At 35.9% G+C, this 18,394-nt stretch overlaps 1 protein-coding gene and 1 long non-coding RNA gene across 3 annotated transcripts in view; one reads left to right on the top strand and one right to left on the bottom strand.

The window, feature by feature from the left end:
- The window catches only part of FAM240A (family with sequence similarity 240 member A), a 40,108-nt gene that overhangs the window by 7,132 nt on the left and 14,582 nt on the right, over positions 1-18,394 (bottom strand). For both annotated transcript variants that reach the window (XM_016423785.2, XM_016423784.2), the window contains one exon: positions 8,003-8,148. In XM_016423785.2, the coding sequence (XP_016279271.1) occupies positions 8,003-8,145 (143 nt within the window). In that variant the 5' untranslated portion in view covers positions 8,146-8,148. The remainder of the gene's footprint in view (positions 1-8,002; positions 8,149-18,394) is intronic.
- Positions 17,094-18,394, top strand: part of LOC130455657 (uncharacterized) — a 62,736-nt gene continuing 61,435 nt past the window's right edge. Inside the window, exon 1 of the long non-coding RNA XR_008913766.1 lies at positions 17,094-17,437. This is a non-coding gene — a long non-coding RNA (uncharacterized LOC130455657). The remainder of the gene's footprint in view (positions 17,438-18,394) is intronic.

Below are 18,394 nucleotides of genomic sequence, written 5' to 3'. Positions count from 1 at the left end.
AGTGTACAGGAATTCCTGGGGTGGGGGGAATGAACAGGAACCCCTGGGGTTAGGGGTCATTATGAAAGGAACTCCTGGGACTAGGGGGCCAGAGAGGGGAAAAAGGGGGTTTGGGAGCTGGCTCTTCAGAACCAATACTCAGTATTGATTCCAAGACAGAAGGCAAGGGTTAAAAAATATGTAGAAATTCCTGATCACTCAAAAAGGTCAGAGAGACTTGTAGTTGGATCCATGGCTGGATGGACAGTGGTCCCATAGAATTCTAAGTTTCTCTTTCCTCGTGTGCAGTGGTGTCAACCTAAATAGAAATGGACCCCTGTAACCTGCATATTAACTTAGAAAACTACAAATTAACATTATTTATGTTGTATTGAATTTTTATTTATTTTGTTGAACAGTTCCTGATTATGTTTTAATTTGGTCCAGCCTGCACCAAGGAATTTTGATAGCTGCTTGTTGATGATAGGAGGCAGGTTTGACACCTCTGAGCTTGTGGAGAGTTATAGAATACATTTATTTGGAAATTCAGGGTGGAAAGTGGAAAGTGGTGTGTGTATTACAGGAAGACTGTCATCAAAAAAAGTCTGTGAGAAGGACCCATTGCCTTTAGAATAAGGCCGTCATATATGCCAATCATCCTTTTAGAGAAAGGACATAAATGAATGGAATTCCTTCAGAAGAGTGAATATTTAGCTTTAAAAAAATTGCCTTGGTTCAAATGGGTTTCCAAAAATATCCTGCTATTATTTGGTTCAATTTTAATAACTTTTATTTCTGGAAAATCTAGAGGCTTAAATTGTAGGGACCAAGTGGCTGATGAATTCCTATGATTACCTTTCCTCAGAAGAGAGGTAGTGGACCACGGCCACAAAATATTATATATATATATATATATATATATATATATATATATATTATCAATACAGTCACTGGGATAATTCATTTTGCTAAACTGTTTTTCTTCATCACAAAGTAAATTTCAAGAGATGAAGATATTGAGACATGCCTTTTCTTTATCCCTTTTCTCCCTGACCTCTTTGCAGCCTTTGACAGTGTTAATCACCCTCTCCTTCTTGGTATTCTTTTCTTTCTAGGTTTTCAGGGCAACACTATCTCCTTGTTCTTCTACCAAAGTGACCTCTTCTCTGTTTCCTTTTCTGGATCCTCCTCCAGATCATACCCTCTAACTGTAGGTGTCCCTCAGGGTTCTTTCTGGAACCCTCTTGTTTTTTCCTATTCTACTTTACTTGGTGATTTCATCAACTTCTATGGATTTGATTACCATCTCTATGCTGATGATTCACAAATCTATCTCTCCTTCCCTAATCTCTCTGATGACTTCCAATCTCTTATTCCAAATGCCTTTCAGACAAACTCAAACTGAATATATATTAGAAATCTTAAACTCAAAATGGACAAAACACAACTCATCATTTTCCAATTAAAACTCCCCCCACTCCCTCTTTCTCTGTTACTATGGAAGGCAATACTCATTCTCGATCACTGAGAGACTACCACTACTACTACTCTCTTCCCAGTCCTGTAGGCTCCACCCTGCTAGACATTCTGGATTTCTCTCTATCTCACCCTCAGTATCTGAGCCCTTGACCAGGACCATTGATGTTACCCTTTGCACCTTCTCTCAAACACTTCTAGTTTCTTTTTCTGATGTTGCCATTGTTCTAATGCAGGCAATCCTCTCACACTTGGATTATTGCATTAACCTGTTGGGGACTGGGTGGGGGGTTCTTTTATTCTTTTATTATTATTATTATTATTATTATTATTATTTTATTTATTTAAATTATTTATTTAGAATTTTTTTCCATGGTTACATGAATCATGTTTCTTTTCCCTCTTGGGAGGGAGGAGATTTCTTGGCAAAGATTCTGGAGAGATTTGTCATTTCCTTCTCCAGTGGATCAAGACAAACAGAGGTTAAGTGACTTGCCCAGGGTCACATAATTAGCAAGTTTCTGAGTCTGCATTTGAACTCAGGTCTTCCAGACTCTAGGCCCAGATTTCTGTCCATTAAGATACACAACTGCTTCCTGCCTGGTACAAAGTAGGTGCTTAAGAAATGTGTATTGACTGATAGATATAAAATAAGTTTAGTTTCTGTTTAAACTGACTCACTAGAGGATATAAAAATACTACTACCATTTTGGTTCATTCTAGAACTCATTAAATTAAAGTAGTTAGATGAGATTTTTTAGTAAAGAGTTTAGTTTGGTTTAATTTCCTGTTGTACATCTGGTCCAACACACTGTGGATTCTCAAATGATGGTTGGTGATAGAATAAATGATGAAATTTCATAACCACAAAATGTTATTGTTGAGTCATTTCAGTCATGTCTGACTCTTTGAGATTCCATTTAGTTTTTTCTTGGCAAAGATACTGAAATGGTTTGCCATGTCCTTCTCCAGCTCATTTTACAGATAAGGAAATTGAGGTAAACAAGGTTAAGTAACTTACCCAGTATCATATAGCTAGTAAGTGTCTGAGGCCATATTTGATCTTTGGAAGATGAGTCTTCCTTAACCTCTAGCTTGACCTTCTATTCACTGGGCACTCAAATCTAACCCAGAATGCAAATCAAGAGGCAAGTTTAGTAAGAAAAAGTGACTAGCCCAAGGTCACAAGGTGATGTAGTTGTAGAGTCTCAACAAGAATCTAATCCTCCTTTTTTTCTAGTCAAATGCTCTATCCACAATAGGTAGCTCCAGTTGATGGTCAATTTGGCACAGAAAAGTGAGAAAAGACTGAGCCTGGTCCTTGTCTATAAGTGACTGGCTCTTTGTTGTATCATTCTCATCCTCTTTCCTAATCAGACTTTTGTTGATGAATTTTTGATAATATGTGAAAGTTCAGAAAGTTGATAGAAACAAGTTATGACAAATTCAAAATAAAGACTTGAATAGGAGAGAACAAAGTGATGCTTTCTTGTCTGCTTCTTGTTTTTACCAATACTCTGCCTTGCTTTCTATATTAGACATCTAGATGGCATCTTCCCATTATACTTTAAAAAAGATCTTCTGTGGCCTGTTATAAAAGTACAGAGTGAAATTTTCATTTCTTTTTCCTAGTGGGAAGGGCAAGGCATCATAGTCCTCTTAGTGGAAGCTTTCATAGGAGGAAATTCTCATAGGATTGAATGAAAGGATAAAGTCTGATTTTCTATGCAGTCTAGTGCTTAGCATGGCCCAAATGCCCAGCATGGCTTATAAAAAAAGACCTAGGAAAATGAAAATAGCAAAAATAAAAAGTCTGATGGTACAGTGATCCTACCTTCTATTTCTATTTAAAATACTATTTTGGAACATTCCATCTTGACACAACTGATAAATCCCAATAAACACCTATGCTAACAGCTTCACAAAATACTTTTGCCACCCAACTTTCCCCCCAAAACAAACAAATCTAATAACATTAGTTTATTTATTATTAACAGAACTTGTGGGGGAAATGCTTTATCATTATTTGTTAATATTGTTTGAACCTAACCTTATATGATTAGATATTGTTTAAACCCAGAATATCATGCTGACCCCAGAGACCCTCTAAGGAAGTCAAAGATCACTACAAAGAATGCTTATATCCCTCATAGGTCTTAACAAAATGTTTGTGTTTTGGGTTCACTGGACAGCTTCTGGTTTCCCAAATTTTGTTGAATGTTTATACTTACCTACTGATGTACACCTCAAAGAATTTTCCTATGAACTGGTCACCTCGCAAGAGAATAAAATGGTGCAGGATAGGAAGAAGGTATGTAATGTTAGTATGAGGCACTGTATTTAACACATAGTGGATGCTTAATAAATGCTACTTTTTATGTTTTTGTTTTCATATTGTTTCACCTGGGGTTCTGGTAAGCTCCTTGAGGTCAGGACTGTTTGCCTCTCTTTTTTTGTTTGTTTCCCCATCTTTATATGCCCAACACTTTACTATGCATAAAATAAGTATTTATAAATATTTGTTGACTTGACTTGTTGGCCAATTGATTGGTTGATTATTTTATGATTTTCTGACAATTCTCTCTGTAGAAGGTAATTTCCCCCTCTATGATTTAAAATAGAATGTTGTTGCTTTTTCCCTGCTCTGGAAGGAAGAAAGGAAACAAGCATTTATCAAACACCGAGGTTATACCAGGCACTTTATAAATATTATCTCATTTGATTCTCACAATTCTTGCAGGTAGGTGCCATTAGTATTCTGATTTTTAAATTTGGAGAAAACTAAGGCAGAGATTAAGTGACTTGCCTGGGGTCACACCACTGAGAAGTGTCTGAGGCTAGATTTGAACTCAGGTCTTCCTTATTATATTATTCACTCCACCACCTACCTGGAAGCAATAAAACTAGATACCAAATTTATGTAAACAATTTAATTTTTTCAGTCCAATTTACAATGGACCATAACAGAAAGGTTGACCAACTATATCTTTTATTATGTTCACCTCAAGGTTAACAAAACCTAGTCTTAGTGAATAGGAAGTCAATCAACTACAGGGTCCTTATGTGGATTAAGAGACTAGATGAGACAATAGGAAGAGAAACTGATCTTGTCTATACTTAGAATTTTAGATGAGTCTTGCATTGATTTCTTACTGATCATAGCTTCAAAACTATAGTAACAGAAGAGATCACAGGACTGATAGCTGAGTAATGATGATGTTCCCATACTTCAGCTGACTCTTGAATTTTAGGCTTTAAAGAGATACAGAGTGGGATATTCAGAGAGCGATTGAAACTGGAAAATAGGCAACCGAGACGTTGGGCTGCACAGGGAACAGCCACTGGACTCTATTATGAACCATGAGCCTCTAAGAGCTTGTGCCAGGTGCAGATTTGGAAGGAGGTGCGATTGGAAAAAGAGCATTGGCTTTAGAGTCATGAGATCTGGTTTCAAATTGTGCTTCTGATTGCCTCTAGGACCTCTTGGCTAAAGGCTGGGAAGGTATAAGCATTCCTTGCAGTGGTCTCTGGCTTCCTTTAGAGGGTCTCTGAGAATGGGTTCAAACAATATCTAGGCACATAAAACTAGGATCAAACAATATGAAGGGCAATAGCTAGTCTCTAAGGACTCTCCCTTTCATCTCTAGAGCTATGATACTATTTATGGAATCAAGAGGCATAGCTTTAACTGGCCATAGGGTATGTCTGTAGCTTAAACCATCTGTCCTTTCCCAAAGGTAAAGACAGTTTGACACAACAAGGGATCCAAATGCACTGAGAAAACAGTTTCAACCCATCACTTCATTGATATGACCTGTTGTAAAAAAGGAAGGAGAATTTTCCTGATAATGTTATGTGTTTTGTCTATGGTTTTGTTATTGAATCCAAGAAAGTATGTGCTTTATCTGGTATCTGCAGGAGAATCAAACATTCCTGGAAAAGAAGGAGCCAAATTATTCTCATGATGGTTGCACAAGACATACTGATGTTTTCAAAGTAGACCTAAGTGGAGGGAAAAGATGCTACAGAGATTCTTATGGATAGAGGACCCCAAAGTACATATAGTTTGTCAGGTCAGGGATCAAGGTTCAGTTTACACAGGGCTCATAGAAGGAGGGTAATAAGAAGTTCTCTGCTTTTTAAAGCTTTTGTTTTTGCTTTTAAAAAAAGACAACTCTCTAATACATTCCTTAACAATGATGATCAGACTTAAAAAAATTGGAAGAGAAGTCAATCGTGTATCTCTCTGGATATACAGCATATACAATTCTGAATAGGAGATGTCGTGCTAATCAAAACAAGAGATAGAGCTAATTGTAGAATATGAAATAGATAACTTGGATTAAAAGCCAGTGTTAAATCAAGTCACCCTTCTGCTCAATAAACTCCAGTGGCATCCTTTTGCCTCCAGAAGCAAATACCAAATACTCTGGCATTCAAAATTCTTACATCGCCTAGTTCCCTCCTACCTTTCCAGGCTTCTTATATCTTACTCCTAAACTGGTACTTTTTGATCTTTGACCTGTCCTTTTTTTTATAACCTTCCCTTCTATCTTAGAATAAATACTGTGTATTGGTTACAAGGTAGAAGAGTGTTAAGAGCTAGGCAATGGGGGTAAATGATTTTTCTAGGATCACATAGCAAGGGAGTGTCTTAAATCAAATTTGAACCCAGGACATCCCATATCTCAATCCACTGAGCCACCCAGCTTCCCCCTGACATGTGCTTTTGATCTTTTGACTCTGGACTCCTAACTTTGTCCACAAATAAGACATTGCTGACTGTCTCTCTCATGCCTGTAATGACCTCTGTTCTCTGCTCTGACTTCTGATCTCAAAATTCTATTACCTTCTACAGGAAGCCTTCCTCTCTAAATTCTAGTGCCTATCCTCTGTTCATTATTTTTTCTGTGTCTCTCTGTCTCTGTCTCTGTCTCTGTCTCTGTCTCTCTCTCTTTATATATATATATATATATATATTTGATATATATAAATATACTATATAAATATAAATTTATAAAATATGTATCTATATATTTGATATCTATATCTATATCATATATATTTGATATATATAAATATACTATATAAATATAAATTTATAAAATATGTATCTATATATTTGATATCTATATCTATATCATATATATATAGATAAATTTACTTTGTATATTTGTTTGCATGTTGGATTTACCGTTGGATTGTAAGCTCCTTGAGGGCAGGGAATGTCATTTCCCTATTTTTGAATCTCTAGTGTATAACACTTAATAGGTTCTTTTTTTTAACCCTTAATTTCTATCTTAGAATCAGAATTAAGTATGGGTTCCAAGACAGAAAAGAGGTAAGGACTAGGCAGTTGGGATTAAGTATCTTGCCCAGGGTCTAGGAAGTATGTGAGGCCATATTTGAACCCAGGATTTCCTGTCCCCAGGTCTGACTCTATTCACTGAGCCATCTATCCTTCCCCACTTCTTAGGCTCTTAATAGATGTTTATTGACTTATTGATTAATTATATGAAACTGAAAAGCTTTTACACAGACAAAAATCAAGTGCCTAGAATAAGAGGGGAAATGGCCAAATTGGGGGGGGGGGATCTTTGCATCAAATTTTCTTATATTCAAGATATTTAAACTCTTGTGTGCATGTGTGTCTTCAATATATAAGTGGTCAAAAGACATAAAGAATCAGTTCTCAAAATAATTGCAATGTATTTACTATCACATTAAAATGCTCTAAATCATAAAAAATAAGAGAAATGAAAATAGAAACAACTCTTACATTTCACCTTACAACCTGCTAATTGGCAAAGATGACAAAATAGCAATAGTCAATGATGGAAGAATTGAGGAATGCTAGGCAGCCTAATATATTTTGGAAAGCAATGTAGAATTGTACAAATAAATTGATTACAACATCCATATACACAGAGATTGAATAATAGGACGTATACCCCAGGGTAGTCATAAATAAGAAGAAAGCCCCCATGTGTACCAAGATAGTTATAGCAGCACTTTTTTGTGATAGCAAAGAATTTGGACAAATAAGCACCCATTTTTGAGTCAAGAGCAAACAAATTATGGCACATGAATATAATAGAATATTTTTGTGCTGTACAAAAATGTTGTATGAGATGATAACAGAGAAGCAGGGAAAAAATTTACATTTACTGATGAAGAGTGAGAGATCCCAGAAAATAATACATACAATAATTACAATGGAAATGGAAAAAGAATGGAGGCACACACCAAAATACAAAAAGTAAACGTAGCAAAATTATAAAGATAGAGGCAGGAATCAAATTAGAAGATATGAAAGGGCACCCAGCATACCTTTGTGTAGGTGGGAGGCCAACAGATGTGACACATTTCAAGTTTTCAAAATTTGCTACTATTTCTATCATTGGAGCTGATTTTTTCCTCTTCAGAAATTATTAAATTTTATGTGGGGTGGCGGGGAGAGGGAAAAGCTATTGAGGATAATTATGATGATTTAAGAAACAGAAGTCATTGATAAAAACTTATTTTCTTAAAAAAGGCAATTACATACTTTGTCAGGGCACTTCTTCCCTGACGGTCTTCTTCCAGTTCCCGATAGCAAGTTTGTTTGCCAATTTCTTTCTCCCAGAAGCTTTTAAGATCATGACAGGTTTCACAGCAAAAGACTTCCCTTCGGATGTATTGATTATTCATTTTCTGAAAAATAAAGGAAAACCAATCTACCACACTGCAAGCATTTTAGCAGCCTGAATGTCCACCCTTTCCTGTCATGGGAAATGTGGCTTATCTGAGAGAAGCAGGATGATTTTTTTTCTTTTGCCTCCCTTGGGAAGTGGGTATTCTTGTTATATGCAGAAAAAAGTCACTTTCGGAGCATCACTAACATCCATCATTGAAACAAGCAGAATGAGCAAGAAAAATAAGATACAAAAGGTTTCCTTCTGATAGTTGAACAGAGCTTGTTCTAAAAAGAATTTATTCAGTTATTTCTGACTTTGTGACTCCAATTTTGTAGTTTTCTTGGCAAAGATCCTAGAGTAGTTTGCCATTTCCTTTTCCAACTCATTTTACAGAGGAGAAATTGGGCCAAACAGTTTAGTGACTTGTCCAGGGTCACTCAGCCAGTAAGTATCTGAGGCTAGATTTGAATTCATGAAAATCAGTCCTCCTAATTCCAAACTCAGTGCTCTCTCCACTGTACTACCTAACTGCCCCCTCTAGAATGAATAAAGAGACATAGAGGTAGCTAATAGCATGAGACATCCTCTTTTACTTGAAGAGATGGAGTGAACCATAAGGAAAATCAATAAGATTTTTCCCATTTAAACTGAAAAAAATCTGAAAAACATTTTTCATTAGGAAATTCTTTGTATTTTCTATATAAATATGACATAAATATAATAATTTCACAATTTATATTTAATGTATATATTATAAACCAACCTCTTCTTAGTCTTTTCCTTGTATATACAGTGTTTTATATATATGATGAATCTTCTTATACTTGAAGACATTTAACTTTCCAAATGATTCTAACTATATTCTATGTTAAGTTACCGAATTCTGATCCAATTGCCATGTTAATTCAAGCAGTAATTGTGAATGTCAATTTTAGTCAATATTAATACTTGAATAATACTTTTTAGTCAATAGTAATACTTGAATAAAGTCTTTTATGTCCCACTTTAGAGTCCCTGCTCTTGAAACATAACTTTTACTACCATTAATATTTCTCTAGGGTTTTTTTATTTGCATTTTTTCGTTATTTCCCTTGATATTCTTGATCTTTTGTTTTTTTCAAATAAACTTTGTTATTGTTTTTTCTAATTCAGTAAAAAAAAGTTTTTGGTAGTTTGATAGATATGGCACTAAATAAGTAAATTAATTTGGGTAGGATTGCCATTTTTATTATGTTAGCTCATCCTACCCATGAGCAATCAATGTTTTTCCAATTACTTAGATCTAGTTTTAATTGTGGCGAGTGTTTTGTAGTTGTATTCATATAGTTCCTGTGTTTGTCTTGGCACATAGATTCCTAAGTATTTTGTATTGTCTAGGGTGATTTTAAATGAAATTCCTTTTTCTAACTCTTGTTGCTGAGATGTGTGGGGGATATATAGAAATGTTGAAGATTTATGGGAGTTTATTTTGTATCTTGCAACTTTGCTAAAGTTGTTGATTATTTCCACTAGCTATTTAGTTGATTCTCTAAAAAAATTTTTTTATCTTTTTTTAAATTTTAACAACAAATATCTACATAAGTTTTTCGAAGTTATTTGATTCATGTTGTCTCCCTCCATTCTTCCCTCCCCCATCCCGGAGCTGACAAACAATTCAATCCGGGTTATACATATATTGTCACACAAAACTCATTTCTATATTATTCATTTTTGTAAGTGAATTATCTTACAAAACCAAATTTTGGTTTTTTTTTAACAAGTCAAAGAATGTAAGAAACTCACTCTTTAATAGAGGCAAGCTCCCTGGGCACTGAATGTAATTTTCAAACCACAGGGGTTGGATGCAAGATAGTTAGGGGTGAGTGCCACAACCCCTGGCACCTATGCTAAGTAGTGTCTCAACTATGATAAAGTATCTTTACCTGGCCTGGAGTTGGGCAGACATACACAAGCAGATACCCATACACATCATATGAATATATATGTATATATATACACATTCATTTATATATTTCTTTTTGCGTGATTTATTTCTAATGTGCACTATTATATAATATTAATGATAAAACTTTTATATTATCTATGTGAATTTTGAAAGAGAAAATATGGGCCAATGTGGGTTTATTAATTTTTTTCTTTTTGAATAATATTTAAAAGGAAGATTTTGTTCTGAAGCACTTTATTATTTAATAAGAAAATAGTTCACATGGAAATATATTCCTATTCAGTTAGAGAATTTTCTGTCAACTACACTTAGAAGAAGTAGTAAGTGCACTCAATGAGAGGTATCATTGCATATTTACAGAACTAGGAAGAGTGAATTGAATTAAAAACAAGTAGAGGCTCCATAGGTCTGAGATCTAAATGAAACTGGTACGTCTAAATGAAATTTAGTATATGCTTTATCTTCCTTCTATTCCCTTGTTTGATTATTATGAGAATCTGTTTTTAGGGAAAATCCTGAGTAGGCTCTCAGAGGCTGGTAACATGGGAAAACATTTAGAGTAACCAGATGTCTCTTTTTAAGAGACTGGCTTTCTTCCAGCCAGCCTTCTATACCATTGCCAGAGCTGTTTTCTGTATCCCATCATATAATCACTTCACCCTGCTCCTTTTAGATCCTTACAATAGCTCCCAGGGATCTTTATGTTCCTTTTTTCAAGCCCCCTGGAAGGATCACTTGAATTTCTATGTTTTCCCTTTTTCTTCCTACTTTCCTATACATTTACTATATAATTCTTCTTTTAAATCATCCTTTTCTTTGTACTTTAATCAAACTAAATCCTATGCTATATAGCACTAACTGATTCTTGAGTTTGCCCAACATACTCTCTTTATCACTCAGGAACTTTCTGAAATTCCATACCTTCTAAGAGGGTTTTTAGCAGAGCATATTCTGTTTCCCAGTCTTGTCCCTCATCTAGACATGGAACTCCACCATATTTCCACTTATTTCCTTCATTAAAATATCTTTTTCTTTTCCATATAAAATGCATACTTTACACATGTACCTAGTCTGTTTCCATGCATTAACGTTCACAACTCCAGAACTCTCAAGAGCACAAAGTAGACGCCAAGACTTAGAAACATCCACCTCAGGATGGTTATTGAGTAAACACTATACACAGGGAAAGGAACACAGAACAGAGGAGGCAACCAAGGAACCTGAGTACGGTATTACACTCATTGAGAAAAGTCCATGTTCTTGCTTCATCTGGGTACCTAAGAATTATCTGTCTATGCCATTTGCTCATTTTGTTCAATATTCAGAATATTCACATGCTAAGTGAGTTCTGTCAATTTTTTTCAACTGCTGAATTTCATCTTCATACCACTGAAGGTGTATATTTAATTTTATGAGCCAATGTCCAAAACTTGGGCACCTATCAGGGGTGATCTATTGTGCCAAGAGCAGGACCCATGGCACAATAAAGTCTTGTGAACTCCCTTTAGCATTGAAGGACTTGTACTCTGGTATGATGTAGCAATGCTCTATTTTGTCACCGTGACTGTAGAACTGTGAGCCAAGAAGAACCATCCTATATGGTTCTATAAACAGCTATAAACAGATCTGAGGAGAAACAGCTTCCTTTCCTTTTCTCTCATTGGATTGCTTCATTTGGGGGTTCAAATAGTTTCTTTCTCAGATTTCTAGCAAGGGGTGGGAGAAGAGTTTGCTCTTACTGCCTCCAACCATTGCAGCAATACTATTTACATACACACATCATCATCATCATCATCATCATCATCATCATCATCATCATCATCAAGAACATATAGGTTTAGGTGAGCCTGAAATTGTATCTCAGGTTCTTGGCCAATGGCTCTTCTATTTGGTGTTCTTTTCCTAGTACACAGGTAAAGAATAGTTATCATAAGATGAATGTTTCTAGTCTTGGTGTCTAGCTTGTGAGTTTTGAAGTGGATGCTATTTGTTTAGCCATTCCTCAACTGATGAATATCCCCTTGATTTCTAGTTCTATGCCAGTATATTTTTTAAAAAATGGTCCCTGCTAGCCCCTTTTATGGGAGAGCATAGATGTTAGTCATACTTAAGCTTTATTAAAGGAATTTTCCCTAAAAATCTTGCTTGGGCAATAACAAGCCAGAGAAGATTAAAACAAACAAACAAACAAAAAAAATGTCTGACTCCAGTTTGTTGGTGTCAGATTTTCCCAAAACAGAAGAATATGGTCCATATAAGTCCTGAGTAGAAGCATCTCATGAGTGGAAGTGATAATAGCACAATAGACTAATGTCAATATTAAATATATTTGTTGGATGATGTCTAGAATTATGAAGAATATAAGCTCTTTGAGGACTACTCTTTTCATTAGTTGTCTTTGTGTCCCTAGTATTTAGCTTGTCTTGCACCTAGTAGGTCCTTAATGAATTCTGATTCAATAAATGATTCTATATAATGACAAGAAAAGTTGTTGATTATTGTCTTTTTAATGTTTGAATATTTTTCCCATATCGTTTCATAATTTAACTAGATGTGTTGATTAATGTTGGGAACAGCTGGCTAATTTCTACTTCAGCAGCATAACAAAATAATTCTAAATATTTTTCTGAGGAAAATATATTTTGAATCTAGATGAAACATCAGACTCCTTCCTTCAGTTTTATATGCATTATTGATGGCCACCTCTGTATCCTCAAGAAGAAAAATAAACTACGCAATCGATAGAAACCTTAGAAATGCACTTTTAAGGAAATATCAAAATAAGACTAGTGAGAAGCAATCAAAAGATCTATTTCCTCCCTCAAGGTTTTGATGGGAAAACCTAAAGTTAATGAGTTGCTCTTACTGCAATTGCCATGAGAAGAAAAATGTCATCATCTACCTCAAAGGTTCCACCTGCCCCACAGGGTTTCTGTGAGGGAACTATTTTGAAAAGCTAAAAGCATCATGCAAATAGTTCCTTTTTTCCCAAAGAAGTGAGATCAGCCTGAAAGTGCATGACTTGCTCAGCTCTTTCATCAGGATTTAAGTCACATGGAAGGGGAATAATGGGGAAACAGCTGCGCTTGAGATATAACCATAGCCAATTAGCACTTTACAGTCGCAGAGTTGGGGACCATCTGGGCTTTCAGGGATCTCCATAGATCATATCAAGTCCAGGCAAAATGGTTTCTTAACACAACTCTGAACAGCTGCTCTATTTTCAAAGATCTACTGGGTAGAAGAATGCTCAACCACCCTCATTCATTGGACTCAATGCTATAGGCAAAAAATCTGGTGTTGAAAGTGAGAGACTGCATGATATTGGGGAATGAGCATTAGCTTTGGATGCAGAGTTCCTAGATTTAAATCCAATGTCTCTACTTGCTGTCAATGAAACTTTGGGCAAATCACTTAGCATCCTTGGGACTCAACTTCCTGGTCTGTACAATGAAATGGATAGTGTAGATTAATGGTGTCAAACTCAAATAGAAGTGGGGGGCACTAAATTGTACATAAGAATCTCCGTAGGCTGAATATTCACTTAGAAAACCACATGATTTATTTCTTTTTTTAATTACTACATCAAAGAGCATAGTAAAATTGGAGAGGAACTACATTTTAATATGGTTTTGGATGTACTCTCAAGTATGGTGGCCTGCATGCAAGCTGCATGTTGACATGTCTTTTAAGTGACCTTTCCAGATTGCTTTCAGCTAAAAAATGATGAACCTTTAGCCAGTCCTCATACCTGGAGATATAGCAAAGGCATTACAAAGAAGAATGCTAAGCTAGTTAAAAATGACGTAACCTTTTCTAGCAATCTAACAATATCAGGCGAGAGCTATGCTTAGAATTGTTGTCACCTAACTCTTGTTCCATTTTATTCACTGGATATATAATGCCTTAGCTATAATCTTAGTGAATAGTGGAACACTTTAAAACTAAATAGGAGAATTAGAATTTTGAAACCTCTCTTGAGTTTGTAGTAGTTTAAGCAGTTGGATTATAAAATACTTGAAGATTTTGATTGTGCCACCTTTTATCTTTGGTAAGGTGAAAAGTGTCTAGGTTTTTTAAGTGCTGAAAAACTGAAGAACTAAAGACACTTTAAAGAATGTCACCTCCCAGACATCATGCCTAAACCATCTTAGGCAGAAGGATCTTTGTATTTTCTACCCCTTTTTAAGGGTTTATTGATGAGGAAAGAAAATGCCACAATTTCCCTCAATTTTGGTTTCAACTAACTCTTGTAGGCAAAAAGTTCCTTCCATTTCTCATAACAATAATAGTAGCTCCTGTTTATATGACATTTGGAGAACAAAAAGTGCATACACTATCTCATCTGATTATTTCGAAACAAACCAGCTTTACACTTGTCTGTACCAATTTATTTTATGTAACTAAAAACATGATCTCACTTGTAGTATTAACCCTATATGTACTTTTTCATTCCTTTCAGTTTATCCTGCTCTCTATTCCTATCACTTTCATCATGTTTCTCCCTCACATCTCACATCTTTACTCCCTCTCACAATAAATGTAAAGTCTTCATCTGACTTCCATTATCTGCCCCTACCCTATATAACCAGTCATTAGTCCAGTTCCCTTCAGTGTCTCATTAATGCACTTGATTTGTATCTGCCTTTATACTTTTGCTTTATACTTTTTATTTTTGTCCTCATCTAGATTCCTTCAGTTCTTCCTTCCACCTGTCTTGTTCACTCTTTATGGTCCAAATCATCCTCCAATAAACCTTTCCTAAGTATCTGAAACCTCCTCTAAACTTACGTACTTGACTATTTCTCCTGCTGCTGTCACTGACGAGTTGAGGATAGAGGAGATGGATGTCTGTGGGTTTGGGCAGATGTTTCCAATGCCCCCTTTTTCCAGCCCCTGAGAAGCTGTCCTTGGCCTTGAGGCTAAAGGGATGTATGGGACCAGGAAGCAAGAGGACAGGAGGACAGTTTTAAGAGAGAGTTAAAATATTTCAATTATTTCTCTAGCCTTAGAGCTGCCAGAGTAAAATTTCTGATTGGATGTTCAAGGATCCAACATTAAGAGTTATTGTAGTTGAGTTGAGAGAGAAAGAAAACAACTCTCTGGACAGATGTTTCTAGTATCTGTGAGTGATAGTTATGAGAGTAAGTAAGCAGTGAGGAGGTAGGAGCCATTTCTTCCATATGTCCTCAAATTGCCCCTTGAAAGGGAAGCTAAATATCTAAGGAAGCCTCAACTTCAAAAAGGAGGAAGAGAAAGTTGCAGAACCTGCCAACTAAGCCCCTAGTATTCAGTGGATGACAGTTATGCAGTACAGTGGATAGAAAATTGGCTTAGAATCAGGGAGACTCATCTTCATGAGTTCAAATCTGATATCAGACATTACTAGTTGTGTGCCCCTGGGCAAGTCACTTAAACCTTTTTGCCTCAGTTTCTTCATCTGTAAAGTGAGTTGGAGAAGGAAATGTTAAGTCATTCTACTCTCTTCCAAGAAAGTCCCAGAAGGAGTCACAAAGATTTAGGCATGACTGAAATGGCTGAACAATAATCAGTGAATCATCGACAGCTATTTGCCTTGCCCACTAGCATCTCCTTGTACTTACAAACTGTTTCATAAATTTTAATACTAAAAACAATATATATTTAGTACTTACTACAGTAGAATGGTTAGAAATAGAATTAAAGGACCTTAAAGATGCATACAGACTCTTCATTTTTTTGTATGATGAAAACAAGTCCTAGAAAAATCAAATGACTTTGCCTGGCTGAAAAGGCTACTTAATATTCAGGGCAAGGATAGACCTAAAATCTAAAGACTTCTTCTTGGATGCTAGTTCACTAGTTATTAGTCTTTCCTGACTAGATGCCAAACCTATTGAGGGCAGATGTCATGGCTCATATCTCTTGGAATCTCATACAATGCTATCTAGTGCTGAGGACAGAGAAAGTATTACATAGTTTTTTGGTTGATTAGAAAATTAATATTATGAAAATAGTTCACATTTAACATGCATTATCCTGTTTGGCTCATTTCACTCTGTGTTGTAGCTCAATCCCTCTTTTCAGACTAGTTTCACATCAGTCTTCCTCACGTAGTCAACATTCCAGGTCAATTTGCTTACTTGCTGCCTTTTGTAGATGACATTCCAGTTTACTACTCTAGCCACTTATGCTCTCTGATTCAGAAAATGTTCATATTAGATAGTTTTAGTTTTTACCTCTATTTAAATCTATTTTACAATAAAGATGGCCAAAGCGTTATACCTTACTTTACTGCTCATACTAATTATTTGAATGTCATTGGTCTTTTTTTCTTAATGAAGACAAGTTCTATAAATCATTTTCTTAAAATGTTGGACTCTGCTCCAACATTCTCCTTTACCCAAAACTTTGTTCCCTCCTGTGGTTTTTAGGAAAATTTATTTTTTGAAAAGAATTTTCAATTATATTGAAGATCTGGATTGGAGATTAGCCAATGGAACATACATGGTGATTGGCTTGTGGGATCATCCCATAGAACATGGGTTGTGCTGAGCCTCTTCCCTTGCCATTTTCCACAAGACAGATGCTTTGGCATACTGTGTAATCAGAGACTCTGGTTGGTCACCATGAACTATTCTCCTTATCTTCCATTTGGTCAGAGGGCAGCATTATCATTATCATCATTGCTCACATGTGTATATCTTTTTAAATTTTATAAAGCATTAAATATGTGTGTTATATGTATATACAGAATATATTATACACACACATATTCATTTGATTCTTCCAACAACCCTGTAAGGTAAGTGCTCTCATTATCTCCATTTTACAGAATAAGAACCTGAGTCTAGAAGAGGTTAAGCGATTTTCCGAGGGTCACACATCTTGTCAAAAAGAACTGGCCAGAGCCCAATAAGAATTTTCCATTTAAAAGAAAAGAGAACATCTGTGCTCATTTCCCTTCTCTTCTGAATGTGTGGCTTGAGACTTGGATAGCTCTCCCTTGGACTTCACATGAAGGGGGGTAAATTGAGTCCCCATTCTCTTCTTTTCTTCCTCCTCCCCAACTATGACAGTTTGCTTGCATATAGTGGTGAGAACACATGCTTACTATCTAGGTGATCCCTGGACTAGATTCCCAAACTCTAACTTGCTTTTCTCTTTTGTATTTTTTTTTCTTGAGAGATGAGAGAGGTGGTGGCTACCTCTAGAGTTCAGAAGTTCCTGGCTTCCTCAGTTAATGCAAACTGTCCTTTGGGAGGTTATGCCTTCAGTTGATGCATCTTGGAGGAGAAGATAACCTTCAAAAGGAAGAGCAGCCCAAGCCATGCCTTAGATTGCCAGAAGCTATGAACCTTGAGTGAGATGTTCAGTCAAGGTAAATGGAAAATGTCTGTTCGGAAGTATCACAATGTTTCATGTTTTGAGCACAAGAGTGATAATTTACTATTCTTGGTTAAAGTTTTTGGATCATGCTTTAAGTATTTAATGCATGGCACATCAAAGTTTTCAGTACATACTAATGAGTCTTTTTTGTTTGAACATTTGTGTGTGTGCCCATGTTCATGCATGTGCATGCACTGAAGAAAATAACTGTCCTACCTGACCTGCCAGAGGGTGGCAGAGTAGATAAAGCACCAAGCCTAAAATTTGGAATACCTGAATTCAAAACCTGGTCTCCCACTCTTACTGGTTGTGTGACCCTGGACAAGTCACTCAACCCACTTTGCCTTCGTTTTCTTGACTCTAAAATGATATAGAGAAGGAAATGACAAACTACTCTAAAAATCCTAAAAAGGGGTCATTAAGAGTTATGCATGATTGAAAAACAAATGAACAACAAAAACCTGATCTATTCTGTGTTTCAACTATTCGTAATTTCTTTGGGGAAAAGCCTAGATATGGGTCAAATTCAAGCTTCATTTATGGTCTGAGTTGGGAGTATAATGAGCCAGAAATGATGAGGGAAAAGGCTGATCCCTCTCTTTAGAGGCCAGACTCTCCTATGGGACTGAACCTGATCTATGTGAATCCAAAGACAAGAACCTTTAGTGGGAGACAGAATTTTGGCCTCTTGGGCCAGTGAATTTGTTACCCGCCTCTATAGGAGAAAATTGACAAATGCCACACGTGGACAGTATGATATGATTTCTAGCAAAAAAAAAATCTTCCTTTCTCTTTACTGCATTAAATTTAACTATCTAGAAAGCTGACTTTCCAAAATCTTGAGCAAATTCTTCATAATCCCCAGATCCCCTTATATGAAATAAAGCTCCAGTTGCTATTTCTATCCAATATTTCTATCCCACTGAGTGTATTTTCTAAACAAACTAGA

This window comes from Monodelphis domestica, chromosome 7 (genome assembly GCF_027887165.1).
Source record: "Monodelphis domestica isolate mMonDom1 chromosome 7, mMonDom1.pri, whole genome shotgun sequence".
NCBI lineage: Eukaryota > Metazoa > Chordata > Mammalia > Didelphimorphia > Didelphidae > Monodelphis > Monodelphis domestica.
The sequence above is the reverse complement of the archived record's forward strand: the minus strand, read 5'-3'. Positions and strand labels throughout refer to the sequence as shown.